The 19855-nt window shown below is 34.2% G+C and overlaps 3 protein-coding genes across 3 annotated transcripts; 2 read left to right on the top strand and 1 right to left on the bottom strand.

The window, feature by feature from the left end:
• The first annotated feature begins 528 nt into the window (after nucleotides 1-528).
• On the top strand, nucleotides 529-1890 carry LOC115887819 (protein ALP1-like). The gene is made up of 3 exons (XM_030907333.1): nucleotides 529-701; nucleotides 772-1347; nucleotides 1406-1890. The coding sequence occupies exons 1-3, from the start codon at nucleotides 544-546 to the stop codon at nucleotides 1806-1808; spliced, it is 1137 nt and encodes a 378-aa protein (XP_030763193.1). The 5' UTR covers nucleotides 529-543; the 3' UTR covers nucleotides 1809-1890.
• Nucleotides 1891-2920: 1030 nt separating this feature from the next.
• LOC115887798 lies at nucleotides 2921-4773 on the bottom strand. The gene is made up of 3 exons (XM_030907295.1): nucleotides 4567-4773; nucleotides 4116-4272; nucleotides 2921-3995 (listed from the first exon to the last, which is right to left on the bottom strand). Coding segments are annotated over exons 2-3 (549 nt in total). The 5' UTR covers nucleotides 4118-4272; nucleotides 4567-4773; the 3' UTR covers nucleotides 2921-3448.
• A 13985-nt stretch (nucleotides 4774-18758) lies between these two features.
• LOC115887795 lies at nucleotides 18759-19106 on the top strand. The gene has a single exon (XM_030907291.1). The coding sequence runs from the start codon at nucleotides 18759-18761 to the stop codon at nucleotides 19104-19106; it is 348 nt and encodes a 115-aa protein (XP_030763151.1).
• The last annotated feature ends 749 nt before the right edge of the window (nucleotides 19107-19855 follow it).

Genomic DNA, 19855 nt, shown 5'->3' with positions numbered 1-19855 from the left:
TGCCATCATTTGAGTACCTATTTATACTTACTCCATTTACAAAACTTTGGGCGTATTACGTCGGTCTTGTTTTATTATAATAAACGATGTTAAATATTTGACTTAGGCGGATTTACCCACCTTAATTGCTATTCCTTAATTCTTATTTCTAACTGTAATTTGTAATTCCAATAATAATAATTCTTTATCCTTTATTTTTTTAGGAGACAGTTATCCAAATTTAACCATATTTTAATTCCCCAAAATTGACACTAACGACAGCTTTTACATTCTGTTCTGCCTGCAGTTTCCTTGAATAATATAGGATTTTATCGAGTAGTCATCACATCAGATCACATCAAATCGTTTTTACTTTTACAAGTTATTGTGTGCAGCGAGGACTTACAAGCAAAAAATTGCAGTAACTTTCTTGGGTTTTGTTTATAACCATGGTTTGCTGTGTCGCTATTTCCTGTGAATCTGCCACCGAGGTCAAGATTTGGGGTCTGGCCCCATGAATAGAAGAAGGGACATGTAAGGTAATTTGGAACTCTAATACGAGACATGCTTTCCTTGGAATGGGACGAACAACAGTTCACAAAATACACAAGAATGTCCAAAGATCAATTCTCGTATCTACATAAGTTGGTAAAACCATATTTAAAAAGGGATCCGAAAAAAAGACATGTGTCCTCAGAACAACGCCTTATAATGACCTTACAGTAAGTATCTTTGAATGTGACGTGTTTTTTATCTAGGTAACTTTAATCTAAAAATGTGTTCATATTTTAGCTATCTTTCTGAAGGATGCTCTATGCAAGAGATTGCATGGGGGTATCGAGTTGGCCTAAGTACAGCCAGAAATATAATCATAGACACCTGCAAAGTTCTGTGGGACACCCTAAATGAGTCCCAATTACCCGTGCCAAACACAGAAGACTTCATTCACATTTCTGAAACTTTTCTTAAGAAATGGAATATACCAAACTGCGTCGGTGCACTAGATGGCAAACACGTAGAACTTAGGGCCCCAAAGAACTCCGGAAGTGAATTTTTTAATTACAAAAAATCCTTCAGTGTTGTATTAATGGCAGTGTGCGATGCGAATATGAGGTTCACAATGATTGATGTTGGAGCATCAGGTTCAAACCATGATTCCATTGTTTTTAAAAATAGTGGCATGGGAATGGCACTTTTTAATGGGGATTTAAAAATTCCACCTCCAAAATCTCTGCCGAAGACAAATATTGTCCTTCCCTATTATTTAATAGCAGATGCTGGCTTTCCTCTTCACACTAACATTATTAGACCATACCCAGGAAGCCATCTTGGCGAAAAGAAAAATATTTGCAACTATCGCATTAGTAGGTAAGTAAGGGAATATTTATTTCAATTGGGTATATAAACCTAAAATTTTATTTTGCAGAGCCCGTAGAACCATAGAAAGTGCATTTGGGATTCTGAGTCAGCGATGGAGGATATTACGAAACAGAATTAATGCTTGCATCGAAGTTTGTGAACATATTATTCATGCCACCATCGTGTTACATAATTTTCTTCAACAAACAGAGGAAGATATCCCACCAGAAGATAGGCATTACTGTCCTACTGGGTTTTCAGACTGGATTGATTTGAAAGGTGATTTGCATGATGGTACATGGAGAGAAGAAGGGCAAGGTTTGAGATCAGTTGGGAGATTAGGTTCAAATAATGCCAGTAACTTGGCAAAAGATCAGAGAGACCTGTTGGCAGAATATTTTGTTTCCATCGAAGGTTGGGTCCCATGGCAAGAAAATTATGTAAATAGAGGTGGCTTGCCCACAGATTAATCCATCCATTTTCATTCAACTAGTCATTTTTTTTGCCTGGCGTCAAAATTGGAAATTAAAGGTGGGCAACGTCATCAAAGTGATATGAGACTAATTTAGCCTTTTGACCTTTTGTGATATTACTAGTGACTAGGGTCGAAAAATGTTTTTTAACTGCCTGGCATGTGCCAAATTTACTAGTAATTTAGTTGAGTAGTTTAGTAATTAACTGGTACCAAACTACTCGACTAAATTACACAAAACTTGACACCTGTCAAGCATTAACAAAAAAAAACAGACTTTTTAATTAAGGTTTTGAACTTAACTTTCAGTTAGTAAGTTTTGATAGAATAGGTATAGTGTTAAGTAGCTACATATTTACCTTCAAGAGGTATTATTTCTGGATTTAGACGACAATAAATAGATTGTTTATTTTCATACATTTTTTATTCACTGTTATTGAATAATTGCAATTTTCAAAATAAATGGACAAATAACGAACAAATAGTTTTATTATTTATCCTTGTGCTCATTAAATTATATCAATAAAATAACAAAAAAGTAAACTCTTGGGTGATAGTCCACACATCACCACTACCCACCTAAATATACTCGTATTGTAAATGATATGAGTTATATGGTTGGTTGAATTAAAATAACATTGGAGTTTTAATGTCTTACTCAGATATTAAGAGACATAATGAGAGAATATTCTTTTATTTCAACTGACCATCTAGCTCTTACCAGTAGAGGTGAATTGCCACCCCTACTTCTAATACAGCAAAAACATTTCCAAAATAAATTATATTAAAAAAATAAAAATATAAACTCTTGGGTGATAGTCTACACATCACCACTACCCACCTAAATATACTCGTATTGTAAATGATATGAGTTATATGGTTGGTTGAATTAAAATAACATTGGAGTTTTAATGTCTTACTCAGATATTAAGAGACATAATGAGAGAATATTCTTTTATTTCAACCGACCATCTAGCTCTTACCAGTAAGGGTGAATTGCCACCCCGTAATACAGTAAAAACATTTCCAAAATAAATTATATTAGAAAAATAACAAAAAAATAAACTCTTGGGTCCAAAAATAAACTCTTGGAAAGATAGTCCACGCATCACCACTGCCTACCTATAACCAGTAGGGGTTAATTGCCTCTCTGTAATACAGCGTTAGCGTGGTTTTTCTTGCTAAATGAAAAGAATTTATTTTCAATTTTCCGAAAAGTTACTCTTCAAAAAATGTTTGCTTGTTTAAAATTACAAATTGCTTAGGAAAAAATCTGTTTTTATACAAGGTTGTCAAAAAATTCAAATTCTTCTTGATATCTGGGATTCTGACTTAGCAAGAGATTATCAATAATTTGTTCTTATAATTATTTTCCTCAAAAAGTAAAAATAAGGGTATTACTTTTGATAAAAGGCAAAATTTTGAATTTTTGAGAACCCTGTATAAAAAACAGATAGTTTTTCTATGCAATTCGTATTTTTTATACAAGCAAAAATTTTTATGAAGAGTAAATTTTTTTTTGAAAAATTGAAAATAAAAGTTTGCCATTTGACAAGAAAACCCATGCGCACACTGTATAACACTACTAAAGCCTAAATTTTTCTTGAAATATGGGTTTTTTGGAGAAAGAAAAAAATTTTAAAGACCAAGTTTTTCTACCTCATTCGCGAGTTGTTCTAGAAAATTAGATTGGAGTCGCAATTTTATGACATCAGGTAATTTTTCCATATACACCATCATAGCTAACAGAAAATGATAATTGGCCTTATTTTCCGGCAAATTGTTGACTGTGTTCTTATCAACTGAGTCTTTAACAATAGTTTCAATATTCTGACCTATTTGCACACACGTTGAGACTAAAGAATCAATAGAATCATTTTTCCTTTTCTTGAATTCATTTTTTTCAATGTTTTTTTTAAGTCTTAGATTTTGAATGTTTTGATTTACTGAAGCAGTTCGAGGTTTAATTAGTTTTGCAGGATTCTCACTATGCAGAGATGTTGCTTCTGACTCAGTGTTCGAGGTTTCGTCTTCAACTTCCATAGGACTCTCACTTATTGGAGTTGAAGAGAGAATTTCACTTTCACCTTCTACTCTTTGGCCATCAATTAGAACAATGGCTTCTGACCAAGACTGCGTTTCAGATTCCTGAGAAACATTGGATGGTTTTATATTACCTCTTGTCCTAAAAACAAATTAGTGTTAAACTATTTAAAAAAATGGTAGTATCATCATGAAGACCTGTAGACAAAGTTAACTAGATGGGAAACACTATACCTAAAATCAAAACAGAAACTGAACTTACATTCTGCTTTGTGTGACTTTCTCCAAAAAACCCAAACGTTCAAAAAGAACCTAGGCTGCTTTAGTAGCACCAGACCCGGAGGGTACTTTTTTAATAAGCCTTCTTTCTCTTATATATTTCAATCGAAGGTACTCCCATGCTTCTTTACATTCTTTTACTAAAAATAAAGGTAATAATGAGGGTAATGCCTAACATCATTTGTATGACATTATTATGATGACGGTAATGGAGTTTTTTGTTAAGGCAACCCAAACAAACAACAATTCTCAAACAACAAAGCTTCTGTGTTCATTCGGCAAAAATTTTTGTTGTAAAAACATTTACAAAATTGAAATATTGCTGCTGAACCGAACATGGAAATTTTGTAGTTGGAAATTCGTTTGACCTTCACTCACTCAGTGAGTACACATGGCCTTTATACCTTCTGGAATTCAGTGAGCTTTTTACTTACCGGATTTTTCCATAATGGAGGAAATTGTCTCCCATGAATTTTCTGCTGCTAATGTATCTTTGTATATCTTGTGTTTTTTGTCCCACAAGTTGGGGAATTTTTCGAGCAGGTCTATAAGAGTGCATTGCTCTTCCAGATCCATATTTATTGATTGCTAGATGATTTTAACGATTTTAACATTCCTAACCGTCCCACCTCCCGCCAACGAAATCGAGTGTCAGCCACAGAACAGAATAAAAGTGTCAGCTGCCAAGTCAAAAATTGACATTTCAAAATTTCACGCGTGCGCATCTACACGTTTTCCTTAATCGCTAATTTGTAATCGCTAAAAAGTTAAAAGTTGGGAACTTTCAAAATAAAGAATTACGAACGGTGGTTAAGAATTAAGGATTAAGAAATTGTATAACTAAACTAACTGCGTAACACGTATTTTATCTTTTTATAATTTAGCGAATAAGAAATAAGAATTAAGGAATAGCAATTAAGGAATTGGGTAAATCCGCCCTTATAAATGAAAACTTTAAATAATAAATAATATTTCACATATTTTATTTTTAATGTTTTTCTTTAAAAAGATTACACACACAAAACAAGGCAACGCCGCGCGTCTATTCGTTCAATTCCGAGCAAAATAGCGAGGCTCCACGAAGTTGGGGCCTCGCTCGCCAAAGCGAGGCCCCATCGACAGGTCAGATTTTGATGCGAGACGAGACTTCTAGGGTATTAAGATATTCTTTGCTAGCAGCCAACTGTCGGTAAAGATCAAACAACATCGAGCAACTGGAGCGGGCGCGGCGACCAGTCCTCTTTTAGTCGTACAGCGAAATTTCTATAGAGGCAAGCGTTATTTATTTCCTTTAAACAATGGACGGGGAAGAAAAAAACGAAAAAAACATAGAACCGGAATGGAGTGATAAGAAAGTCATATTATTGATTGAGCTTTACCATAAAGAGGACAATTTATGGAATCCGAAAAATGAATTATAGAAAAATAGAAATAAGGCGGCATGATTCACTGATGTCAAAATCAGACGCGTTGCATATTGAAAAATCAGAAATTGAACGTAAAATAAAAAATATTACTAGTCAGTTCTACAAAGAAAAGAAAAAAGTCGAAACTAAAAAATCTCAAGAAGTCTCAAATCTCAAGAGTCTCAAGAAGTTTATAAGCTAAAATAGTTTACTTATCAGTATTTGTTATTTTTAAGTGATAAAAATAAACCACGGGAAAGTATTGATAATTTTCAGATAAGTAAAACTATTAATTTATTTCATAAAAATCTATTATCTACTTTTTGAAAGATACAATGCATATATAGGGTGTTTCAAACTAATAAAAAAAATAGGTAAGGAATGATTCAATCTCTTCGTAAAAATAAAGGATAGTTTGTTATACAGGGTGGTCCGAACTGTATTCCGGAAACTTCGGCAGTATATTCTGCAGATAAAAATAACTAAAAAAGTTTGGTAAATGTATGTCCTAAAATGCTTAGTTTCGGAAATACTGGGTGTAGAAGTTTCATTTTTATTTAGACTTTTACCAAATAATTTTTGAATTAACGACAATAATTGGATGAAAATTGGTGTCTGGAAGGTTTTTGACATGAGAAATTTGATTTTGATGTCAATATGACCTCTATTTGTAAGGGGCGCCACCTACATGTGTTAACGCCCGTTATATAAAAAACATGATAAATTTATATTTTTTTACTCAGTAATTTTATACAGGTACGGACGAAAAGTTACTGCTTTTCAACCCAGTTAAAAAAATATGTAGGTGGCGCCCTCTACAAGTAGGAGTCATATTGACATTAAAATCAAATTTCTCATGTCAAAAAACTCCCAGACACCATTTTCATGTCAATATTGACGTTACTTCAGAATTTTTTTGGAAAAAATCGAAATAAAAATGAAACTTCTACATTCTGTATCTCCCAAACTAAGCATTTTAGGACATATGTACATTTATACGAACTTTTTTACTTATTTTTATCTGCACAATATGCTGCCGAAGTTTCCGGAATACAATTCGGACCACCCTGTATAAACGTTGGGTATGTGATGAATTTTTCACTAATGGTAGCGTGACCTTGACTAAAAAAATTGGTAGCTTAATATTTATTTAAATATTAATGAGCGGGGCACTTGGATATTGAGAGCAACGAATCTTCGTGGCGTTCTTGTAAATTATTACATTAAATTACCAAGATAAAACTTAATCAATAATACGTAATAAGCCTCTCATCGTGGATCCTCCTGTAAAGTTAGTAATCAACTTCTACTAGGACTTACCAACAATGTCTTAATCTGGTCAGCAGGAACTTGTGGACTTGTGGCTCTGTGCTGTCAATGCTTCGGTACTTCTCTCTTGCATAAACGATCGACGGACCCTTCTCAGTATTCTTTTAAATTTTAGGTTTAAGGTGTTGAAGTAGAAATAAAATGCTGATTTTACACAACACCTACTTTATTACAATACTAAGAAATTAAATAGCGAAAATAAAAGAAAGACAAAAAAATATAAATAACAACTATTTAAAAGTAAAAAGAAAATTAAGCGTTTAAAACAATGAACCTAAAATTATAATAAGATAATATCTAATTCAATCAGAAACTAACTTATTAGAAAGAAAATTAATATAATTAAAATTTAAGAAAAGAGAAAAAAATAAGAAATCAAATTTAAATTAGGATTTAATTTAAAGAAAGAAATAAAAATTTACTAAACTGATAATCAAAAAATATATGTTAATAAAGAAACTTAGTATTTTAAATTTAAGAACTTCAGAAAATCAAAGACTATTAAAATAAAAAAAAAATATACCAAGAAATACTGAGATTCACCACGAAGCCGAACACGTCAAACTACTTAAAAGACAGAAGTGAACTGATTTAGAAAATTATTTTTTCTAACACTTGTTTCATCCAGGATAAGTGGGGTAAGTTTGTAGGCTCCACCCATGGTTTTGGTTCCTCGTATCATCATCAGGCACCCACTTTTGCGGTACCCTCTGATTGGCCGAGGAGGTTCCAACCCCCTAGTGTTTTAGGCTCAACTCACACCATATAACCTAGATGGCACTAGTAATGTTAATTTTAGCTATTAAATTCAATTATCATAAATATCTACGTAAATCTCATTATTTCCTGAATTTACCCTATCATTGTTTAACTATATTCTTACCTAACACAAATTGAGGATTACTCTTAAAAAAAAACCCTACCAAATCACAATTCTAATTTATATTCATTATATTTCAGTGTATTTATTTCTCATAATTTCGGACCTGCATAGGATAAAAAAAAGGAGAGCAATCCTTCAGGATAACGTTACGTGAACCTTGTTCATTTAGTTATTTAACTTATTTATATCAAAACGTTTGATTCGACCAGGGTGGACTAGTGGTCGGTTTATCGAACATGTGGCATGGGACATGGATATTAAAAATAGTTGGTGTCGCGTTGTATAGAGGCTTCTCTATAAGGGTCTGTTTATTTAGTCTGGCTAGAGCTTAGTTCTTACGACTTTGTTGATTTCAATTAAAGATTTCTTCGTTCCCATCCATTCTATAAGGCAATTCATTAATTTTATGATCGTGAGATTTAAGTCGAAAAGAAAAATATTTAGTTTTTCCCAGAGAAAAAGAAGGGTCCCTCAGACTAAACAGATTTTACGACTTTCCTAGAAAATTATCTTGTTAAGGGCGGAAACACGTGTAGACCCCCAAACAAGATAGGCTTATTTTCTACGCTGTAAAATAAACTGTTACAGGTACAAGCGCGGTTTTAGGGGAGGGTTAATGGGGATAATTAGACCCCCCCTCCCCCCAAGACCGATCAAACTTCAAAAAATAAGTTTTAATACGTAAAAAGCAGTTTTTTGCGTGAAACAAATAGTTTTTTACTCGTAAAACATAGTTTTTATGTGTAACAAATAGTTTTACACGCAAACATGTTTTTTACACGCAAACAAAATAATTTTTAAAAAACAATTTTTTACGCGTAAAAAATATATTTTTTTATTTATTACTTTTTCAACATTTTAAACTACACTTTTTCAAACATGTCCTCCAAATTCTCCAAACGTTTCACTTCAAATATACGCACGTAGTGAACAAACATTTTTTTATTTAAAATTACTCCCCCCCTCTTGTTTTTTTTTCAAAAACCGCTCTTGGTTGGGTAAAAACTCAAGTCATATTGGAGTACAAAGACGCCTCAAACTTTTTAATTTTTATCTTAACCACAAAAAATCATAGAATTAATAAAATATGTAGGACAATTACATACATATACATACATACAAGGACAATTATAGTTTATCTGAAGTCAGTTGAAATAGATTGGGACTCTTAATTTCGGCACTGTCTTTGTCGGCTCCTTTGCCGGCATCATCGGGACAAAGGAATTAAGAGTCTCAGTAGTTCTAGTTGACATCGGAAATACTATACTACTATGAAAGCACACTATCTGCATATATTTTTTACTTTTTTAAAATGGTGACTGGGGATGAAAGATGAAATTGTCTGCCCTTTTATTCCTCTTTGTGTAAATTGACTTATGAAACTTACACAACTATATAAAATACTCGTAATAAAACAAAATAAAGAAACTTGCCGATTTGAAATTAAAATATTAACAAAAATTATTTATAATTATTAAATGTAAATAATTACATGTTGTTACAAATATTTTAGAATTAATTTAATAAAAATAATACTCTTTACTTCATATCTTGAAAACGATTTTTTTCATAGTTTGTAAATTAACACAGAAAAGAAGGTTAGTTCAAAATTCTGTTTAGGTCATGCATATTTACTATATTTTTTAAAAATGTTTCTAAGAAAATTTAACATTGGTGGAAAATATTACTATTTCAGAGCAGCTAAACTAACATTTAATTTTTAAAATAATTTTTTTTTGTTGCGATACGTTTATTTAATATATTTTTATATTTTATTTTTTAATTTCAATTTGGTAAGTTTTTGAAAAAGAAGTAGGAGGTGAGAAAAAGTGTGTTTTAAAGCATCCTGTATAATCTACCTAGTACAAAAGGGCACAGAAATATAAACTTTGATGTCCTGTGACATCGGAACATCAGATTTTTCGCAAGATATACCGGGTGTTTCTCAAAAGTGGCTCACATCTATAACTTTTTATTTTTTCAGATAAATAAACGAGATTTAGTACGTTAGTATATGACATAAATCAGGATTTATTGACATATTCAATTGTTTTCGGTAACTTCCTGTTTCACAGAAGTACAATGAATATAATGAGTACAATCTTTGATTTTTAAATAGTACCCTCGATATTTTTTTACTTCATTCGATAGAAAATGACACTCATCATATGTCAACTTTTGACATTCTCGCTTAAAAAAATTGTATTTTAAATTTCAATCTTGAGTGCCATGGCTATAATAACACTAATTGTTAAACAAGGAGCCTTGGAATAATAAATTTGGTCATCTAATGTTTTTCGTAACTTTTCCTGGCCGCTTAAAAGATGCCTCAACCATATTTTTAATCATAACTCAATTTTTTTTAAATGAAACGAGGATGGTTCATTAGCATATTTGGAAAAAGCATTTTTTTTAAGAACAATTTGTTTACCAGACACACGGTTACACATAGTATTTCGAATCAAATTTTCGTTACATACAAATGTCAAAAGTTGGCATATGATATGTCATTCTATTCAGAATGTTATTTTCTATCGAATAAAGTATGTAAAAAATACCTAGAGTGCCATTTAAAAATCAAAAGTTGTAGTCATTTCCGGTGAAAGCCGAAAAGAATTGAAAACGTCAATCAATCCTAATTTATGTCATATACTGACGTATTAAATATCGTTATTTTATCTGAAAAATTAAAAAGTTATAGGGATGAGCCTCTTTTGAGACGCACCCGGTATATATTTTTTATTTATTTATTAATATCTCTGAAACTATTGAAATATATTTACTCATATCTTAGGATTATGTAAACTGATCTGAAAGGCAGCCAAAAATGCAATAATATACAGGGTGTTCCATTTAAAAAAAATTATCCCGATCCGCTTACACTTTCTTGAGCCATCTTGTAGAAGTTAAAACATTTTCCTGAAAAAACATTCTAGTAGGTACATACTTTAGGTTTACACTTAAACAAAATTTTCAAGTTTTTATTCTAGGAGCTACAGATACCCGACGCACTATTGCCGGACTCTGTAGGGATCGGCAAGACAAGAAATCTTGTCTTGACAAGCAATTTCTTGTCTTGTCTTGAAATATTTTCAAGAATTAAAAAAAATCTTGTCTTGACCATTTCTTGAGAGTTGATTTCTTGTCTTGATTCAAGAAATTTTGAAATTTCTTGATATCTTGACAAAAGGGGAACTCCCGTTTAAAATTCGTTTATTAAAGGGGGTTTATGCTTTATACGTAAAATCGAGAGTCAGGCATCTAATTTTCAAAAAATTCAAAAACTTTGGGCCCATAAGGTGCGTATTCACTTGCAACAAAACACTCCGAATAAACCAAACGTGCCGCGCACTCCGAACAAACTGCAACAAAACATTTTAGGCATTAGCGAGTAACAAAAAAGAGAAAAAAAGGAAAGGACGAAAAATGTAGGCAAGACGCCTCTTTTAGCGCCGTCAATGGCCTTACTTAGTGACCTAGATTATATGCATAAGAAGAATTTAATTAATTTAATAATTAGTTATTAATTTAATAAAATAGGCCCCGTCTTTCAAACTCATCAATTAACTCTAAACACTTTTCTCTGTTCTCCATAGCTAGGTACAGTTTAAAAATACCCCAAACACAACGAACGTTCAAAACTGTCGTATCCACTGAACACCGGCCAACGAACAAATTCTTTTGAGCTAATCCCGTTTACCGACAAGCTTGGAAAATAAGGAAAATGTTTGGGGCGTTCGGTTCGGTTCGGTGCAACGTACTGACTACACAAACTTGTTACAGCGCGCGTTTGGTTCGTTCGGAGTGTTTTGTTGCAAGTGAATACCAACCTTTATACTACAGTAGCCAAAATCATCAGATTTACATAATTTTGTTAATTATTATTATTATCTAACATTAAAATGAGTGACTGTGATGGTGCGTTGAGCAGCAAATCTGAGCCATTCGTAATTGAATCTGGTTCAGAATACCTACCACCACAGACACCTGGACGTAGAAGTTTAATTAGTGAGTTTGACAGTATATAGTGACGGTGATAATACTACTTCAGATAAAAACAGTCAAAACAACAATGATAAAAGGTACTCTACTTCAGTGGCGTACATTAAAATGTATTATTTTTTTTTATTTTAAAAGTTTACATTAATTCAAAAAGTCTATATGCCACTGAAGTAGACCCGCTTTGCAAAGTTTTTTTTAATTCTAATATCGTAGGCCATTACATATCAAAAACATTATAAAAAAAATCATTTAAAATTTAAAAATTTATTAGGAATTAAAAAGATTCCAATTTAATTTGGCCCACAGTATGCCAACTTTGGACATCCGACTTTGGACGTACTTATGTCAACTGTGGACATTGGACATCCGACAAAGGGCCACTTCGTACAAATATTTTTTGCTTAATAATTTTCTTATCCATCAATTTAATGGATATTCATATAATATACCAATATCTAAGTAAATGAGTATTTCTTTTTTATTTTATATTTTCAAGAAATTTCAAGATTTTCTTGATTTCTTGTCAAGCAATCTTGATTTTGAGAAGTAATTTCTTGTCTTGTCTTGAAAATCAAAAATCATTTCTTGTCTTGATCTTGTCTTGAAATCAAGACAAGATCAAGAAGTTGTCAAGAAAATGACGACCCCTAGGACTCTGTAAAAACTCTGCAGGGCAATAAGTTTCTTAGAGCAATAATAATCCTGTGATATATGCCTAGTAAAAATATAGAATACAGGGAAAGCACCTGATAACCACTAGCCGTCCAGTGCTCTCCTGTAAAATTAGTAAGATGGCGCTTATCACGTTTTCTCCTGAACCCTTCATATGACTTTACCTACTGCTATTTGGCCATCCCCTTGAATTATTTACTACTGGAATTTATTTAAAAAAATAAATGAAATCTTTATTCGCAGAAAACAACATGAAAAAGAATTAGCATAAAAATCAAAATTAACAAAATTCGCTAACTTTTCTTGGCAAAAATGAAAACGAAACTTTCTCTCGCCAGTGTTTTTTTGTCATGTATGAGTGATGATCTCCTGTATTAAAATTGTTATTAGATTATGGACATTATGGATATTCGTCATAGTTTATAGTAAAGCTCAACTAACAATATTAATTTTTTCATTCCACTCCGGTTCTATACTCTTTTTTACGTTTTTGGTCTTTTCTTCCCCATCCATTTCTCAAAAGAAACCGTACGTTGGATAATTAAAAAATATCACTATACAATTGAATTAAAAAGGAGTACTGATCGCCGGTTGCTCGATATTCCTTTGATCTTTACCGACATTTGGCCGAAAGGATTTAAAGTCGCGCGGGTCGTGCCGCCAACTTTTGGTTATCCCATCTTTTTAATAATTTCAGCAATCTGGCTCGCCGACTCTGGCCGGAGACACAGGCCGCCAGCTCTGCACAGTTTGATGTGGTCCGGGAAAAAATACCGACGACAGAAATTAACATGGATCCATGAACCCGCCGAATTCTACCCGCAGAGAGGAGTCGCGCGAGTTGGCGGCTGGCTTGTTGGCGAGAGCCGCCGACTTTGCACAGTTTGGTGTAGTCTCGGCATAAAAGAGCGGCAATTTTTTCGATTTCACGCCTTATTTACAGCATATTCCTATTATACTAAAGGTCCTTATAGATCTAATTTAGTAATTATTAAGAAACATCGCACTACTTTAACGTTATCGTTTAGGTTAATTTAAAAAGTATCGATTTTTTAAACAAATAATAGAGCGGCAAATTTTTCGTTTACATGATGTATTTACATGCAATTATTCCACCTAATATCAGACAATTTACTTAACGTTTACTGGAATGGTTTTTCTAACTTAATATATCGCTGTGCTAGTACTAGGACAACTTAAAAAAAAGTAATTTCGAGAAAATCGACGTTTAAGGTTTGAAATTGTTACTACCTTATTATTAAATATGTTAGGTATTTGATACTTTGTAATTAGTTAGCTATTATGTAGAGAAACATGGTGTAATTATAACAATTGCCTTAAAATGTCTTTTTTATCATTTTGTAAGATGTCTTTGAATTGCCCTACGAAACACAATCATTTTCGAAATTGTTCTTATTTTATTTTAAGTTGTCTTAGTATTGAAATGTCTGATTACCTGTTGAATGATAGGTTATACTTATTTTTGTTGCACATGTCCGTGTATTGTTTTACTGTTTTTCGGGAAAAAGGAAAGTTATCTTTTTTTTGCAACCTTGCAAGATAACCTAGTATTTCAGAGTTTTTAACGTAGGCTGTGTCTGTTGCCTTTTTTGAAATTAAACTTAAAGTTGTCCTTTTAGTTAAAAAAATAGTTATTTCTACAAACATGTTTTTTTTTTAATTTTTATTATAACAAACAAACAAAATGAACTCTGGATTTTACACATAAATAACACAAACGACCTAACTATGAATTAAGATAAACATTAGTCATCACTATCCTCTGTTTCTTTTTGTTCCTTTTTAGTTGCTTTTAAATATTTTATAAAATCGTGGTATTCTTAAGGAATATGCTTAAGCAAACTTAAAAAGTCTTCTTTTTTTAAAGCTAATTTTAGGTCTTTCAAGGTATGCTGGAGCAAGCCTGTTATTTTGATTTACTTTGTCTTTGAAAATTCGTAAAACTTTTATGTTGTTCCAGTATACTTTCTCACCGTCGCGCGTCGCGTCGTCATTTTTAATAAAATTGCCAAAATTATTACTGAATGATTTCCAGTCTAATGTATAAGTATATTTTATGTTGTTTACGGTATAAGTTTTTTTTGCCAATTTAATAATCATTTCTACTTGCTGTGGAGTATACAATGGCCCACTTAAAAGAGCTCTCTTTCTCGATGACTCTATGCAATTACTCGTAGAATATCCTTGCTCTATGATATTTGGCGGCTCACTGCACAAGGTGATACTGATTTTTTATAATCGGACCGACCCATTTCCTAGCGATCAACAAGATTGAACTTGTCGTTGTTGCAATACACGGATATCTTTATTGGGTTTTTCATTTTTTAAAAAACAGTGAATGAAACCTTGGATCAATACAAAGTCAACTTAAAAAAAAGAGATATTTGTTATCGACGCCTATGATCCTTATGATAGGCAGTCATTTTCACGCCGTGCCTGCACCCTGTGTCCGCTGATGTTTGCGAGTAGCGGAGTAGTAGGCTTTGAAAACAGTTGAATGTCGGAGATTGTTGATTTCGGCCCAGAGAAGACATTGTTGGTCAAGAGAGTTAGAATTATATTTTAAATATCAATTTCTGTTTGTGAGATTCCCCCGTTTTTGAGAAAGGTCACGGACGCCGAGTTGCCTTGTTTCGGTTCCTCGGGCGCCACCCCCAACGTTTAAAGTGTTTGAGAGACCACTAGTGCCAATACGGGTAGCTTTTATACAGTGGAGATACCAGGGAGTGATGAGATGAAGAGAAAATAAAACACACAATTAACTATAACGTAACACTAGGTTTTTATTTAACTAATTAATTATGTACAAAAATAATCCAGGAAGGTTCACGTCCTCGAATCGTAACAATAGTGGAATAAAATGTATATTTAAAGACCCGTAAAGTAAAATTTACAATAACAACCGTGTACCTCTAGAGTTTTGATCGATTATTCCCGAGATGCAACTCTCTGACTGATTCTATCACGCGAATTCAAAACGCGTTCCCGAAATGACGTTCTATTAAATAAGACGACGCGAGTTCCTGATCGACGTCGAATTTAGCGGCGTCCTAATGAACACAGACACGTAAGTACCGGAGCAACACACTCTACTATGACGCGACTCTCTAAACGGCGGCGACGTCGTTACAGGCGTCCCGATGGTCACAGCTAAACATTTCTTGGAACGGCGTCCGTTTTGACAACGAAACACGAACCTCGGATCGGCGTCGATGTTAAAAGCATCCCGTGATACTCAAACGCGAGTCCTGGATCGATCGCGAAATTAACAGCGTCCTGTGGGATATACACACACGCGAGCACACATTGATAAGACCTCATTTCGGCCCTCGAACGTCTTGCTCTATTCGATGATCAACGCCGGCTAAACTAACGACTTACCCGTTGACAAGTTGATTAGGCAGGTTATTGAACTCCGTACCGTACCATGTCTCCTCTAGCATGTCGTTTTTTCAAAGACGGGTCCCATATAAACGCGGCTAGAAGTATTTTCAATACTAAAAGTCGAGACTAGACAAATTCGGAACATTTAAGTATTCTATTAAATCGTGAATGCACGTCAATTCTCTGTGATGTAGAATAAGTTTCCATTTTTGGCAAATTTCGGAGATTCTTTTTTATTTTAACTGATACAAAATGATTGATGATAGAACTCCGCCTCTGGTACAAACTGGGTGAACTGAGTAACCCAGTAAAAGCCAGTGCCGGTCCCAAGCCCGGATAAAGGAGGAGGGTTCTCAGGCTAGGTTAGCACCCTGCCTGAGGTAAAAGAAACATACTGCTCACAGAACTGAAGGGATAGCCTCGGAAAACGATCGGAACCATATGATGACGACACACGCTATGAAAAGGAAAAGACGACTAGGGAGAAGTAAACACACCATAACAAGACTTGCCTGCTGGAATATAACATCGTGGAATGGCAGAGACCAGGAGATAGTTAACGAAATGAAACAACACAAGATCGATATATGCGCTCTATCAGAAACGAAGAGGAAAGGACAGGGCACATCAAGATACGATAACTACATATTAGCCTACAGCGGAAGAGCTAAACAAGATCGAGCACAATCGGGAGTAGGAATTCTACTCCACGAGAAATACGAACAATGTATAGAAAGCATAGACTACATTAACGACAGAATCATTAAAGTATCTCTAAAAATCAACCACAGGCAAACACACTTAATAAGCACATACGCACCGGATATAAGCAAACCCATAGAGGAGAGCGAAACATTTTACCAAGACCTACAAAATACTATAGATAAACTAAACAACACGGACAAAATTATTATACTCGGGGACTTGAACGCCAGAATAGGCAGGGAAGTGATACCAGGTATAAAACAAAAATACAATGAAGAGATAACCAACGAAATGGAGAACTCCTGATAGACTTCTGTGCAAGAAACGAGCTACGAATAAACAACACGTATTTCCCCCACAAAGAGCAACATAAATATACATTTAGGAACACCAGGGATCAAAAGTCGATGATTGACTACGTAATAAGTAACAGGACAATTATACCATCACAAGTAATAGATGTAAGGGCACTCACCTCAGCGAACATAGGCACAGATCACAGCCTACTACTGTGTAAAATGCTCATGGAAAAGCCCCACAGGACCAAAAAACCCCCAGTAACCATCGAAAAATTCAACATTGAATCACTGACAGATGATAGCACGAGAAACCTGTATGAGAACCGATTAACAAACAAACTGAAAGGACTTAACATGAGTGAAGGCGATGTGGAGAGCTGCTGGAATAAAATCAAATCGTGTATCGTAGAGGCAGCCGAAGAATCCATTGGCAAAAGAAAAGTCAACATAAATGGAACCAATAATAGCAAAAAACCCTGGTTCTGTCACGAAATTAAAGAACTTTCTCAACAGAAAAAGAAATCCTATCTCAGATACAGGAGCTCACCAACGACAGAAAAACGCGTCGAATATACAGAAGTGAGAAACAGAATCAATGCCAGAATCAAAGCCATAAAACGGGATTACTGGGCAAAATTTACAAGCGATATGGATCACGACCTATACGGAGCACAGAAGAAAGTCTGGAAGATGCTTAAGAACAGGAAAAAGCCAGTAAATGAGTTTGTGCAAACAAAAGGAGTTACTAAGGATGTATGGGAGAGCTACTTCAGGAAACTTTACAACACCGAAGAAGTCATAAACGTCGAAAACTACGAGACAAACCATCAAATAACACTGAACGAAGAAGAGGTAATGGCAAAAATCAAAAAATTGAAAAACAGAAAAGCCCCCGGAACAGACCTTATACCAAATGAACTTCTGAAATACGCCGGACCTGAACTAGGAAAACATTTAAAAATCCTTTACAACAAAATCTTAGAAACATCGGAAATACCTACGGAATGGCACAAAAGTATAACTATCCCTATATTCAAGAAAGGACAGAAGACGAACCCAGACAACTACAGAGGCATAACACTGCTGAACACAAGCATGAAACTCTTTACGGGTATTTTGAAGGAGAGACTTGAAACACAAATAACAAACAAGGAAGAACAACAAGGCTTCAGACGAAACAGATCCACGACCGATGCCATATTCATTATCAAACAACTAAAAGAAAAGTCAATTGAATTTAATACACCAGCATACGTCTGCTTCATCGACCTCACCAAGGCATTTGATAGGGTGCGCCTTTACGACATCGTCAATATACTAATGGCGAGAGAGGCGCCAGACACCATTGTAAGAGCGATCCACAACCTAAACATGAACAACAGGACTAGAGTAAAGGCAGGAGACACTTATACGGAAGAGATACCGACACCAGGAGGCATCAGACAAGGTGACAGCCTTAGCCCATTTCTGTTCAATCTCTTAATGGACAGAATTATAGAGGAAGTATCATCACTAAATATAGGATACCGAATGGGACAGAAAAGAATCAGCATGGTATGCTACGCCGATGACGCAGCCATTTTCGCGGAAACGGAGGACGACCTGCAGAAACAGCTTCACAGATTCTACCAGGTCAGTCAAGCGATGAATATGACCATATCTACAGAAAAAACGAAAAGCATAACCTTTGCTAAAGACCCCGTGAGATGTAAGTTGGTAGTTCAGGACAAAATCATCGAGCAAGTCTCACAATTCAAATACCTGGGTATGGATCTGTCGAGCCACCATGATCCAGCGAAGGACTTAAGAAGCCAGATCAACAAAGCGACTGCCATGTCGGGCTGCTTAAGGCAAACAATATGGGCGAACGAATACATGAGATGGGATAGCAAGGTAAAGATATAAAGACTTGTATCAGACCAATCATGACATACGGAATAGAAACCAGAGAGGAAACCAACAAAACGAAGAGCATGCTACGAGTAGCCGAGATGAAAACGCTCAGGACAATAATGGGAAAAACAAGAAGAGACCGAATTAAGAACACCGACATCAGGGAACAATGTGAGGTGCAAGACATAGTAAGGTGGGGCAGACAAATAAAAAGAGGTTGGTACGCCCACGTGAGAAGAATGGATGAGAGAAGACCGCCACGAATTGCATTAGAAGGGAAACCAACAGGGAAAAGAGAACCTGGAAGACCACCTAAGAGATGGAAGGACAGCTGGCAGACCACCTCTCAAGAACTGTTACAGAGGACCCATCAAAATTAACAGATCGCGAGATCTTAAAAATGAATAAGAAGAAGAAGAAGAAGACAAAATGATAATTACAGCTATGTTGAAGTAACGTCAGCCATTCTAGGTTTTATCAAATAATAAAGATCTACTGACACTAAATCATAAAAATGAAAATATCTAGGAAAATCTTTGTTTGAGGGGTACGTAATCAGTATTTTGAAGAGACATAAATTCCTTATTGCATATCGAAATATAATACTGGGTGTTTTATTTAAAATAAAAGTGTTTTTTAAATAAAACACCATGATTTAAAGTAAATCGTTATTTTAACTACGTATTGGGCTATATCGGGTAAATTCAAATTTAGGTAGCTTTTATTGAAATTTAAAAATTCTTCATTTTTAGAAAATGTTAAATATGTCAAAAACCTTACATTTTAGTCATATATTACTTCTCTAATAAAACTCACCATTTTTTGAGTAGTAGAACCTGTAGAACTCACTATATTTTTAAAAAATGCTCCAATCTAACCTACACCTGCTCACAAAATTTCATTTCAATACAAACTGTCGTTCTCCTTGGAGCCACCGCGTCGTATTAGAGGCGCCATCATCGCCACCCTGTATAATTCCGCTGCAGTTTAAAAGTCAGTACAATGTATGCATTAATACAAGTATTAATGCATGTTTTTTAAGTTATTAGGATAATTAAACAACGTGTTTTAATGTTTAAAAGCAACAAAAAATCCCTCCGTATTTCTAATTTAAATAAAACAGAATTAA

This window comes from Sitophilus oryzae, unplaced genomic scaffold, assembly GCF_002938485.1.
Source record: "Sitophilus oryzae breed Bouriz unplaced genomic scaffold, Soryzae_2.0 scaffold_637_pilon_pilon, whole genome shotgun sequence".
NCBI lineage: Eukaryota > Metazoa > Arthropoda > Insecta > Coleoptera > Curculionidae > Sitophilus > Sitophilus oryzae.
Note: the sequence above shows the minus strand (reverse complement) of the source record. Positions and strands in the feature narration are given on the sequence as shown.

Coding starts and splice junctions, on each gene's coding strand:
- LOC115887819 (XM_030907333.1), top strand. CDS start 544: ATGCTTTCCTTGGAATGGGACGAACAACAGTTCACAAAATACACAAGA. Junction 702..771: donor CGCCTTATAATGACCTTACA/GTAAGTATCTTT, acceptor TTCATATTTTAG/CTATCTTTCTGAAGGATGCT. Junction 1,348..1,405: donor TGCAACTATCGCATTAGTAG/GTAAGTAAGGGA, acceptor TTTATTTTGCAG/AGCCCGTAGAACCATAGAAA.
- LOC115887795 (XM_030907291.1), top strand. CDS start 18,759: ATGACATACGGAATAGAAACCAGAGAGGAAACCAACAAAACGAAGAGC.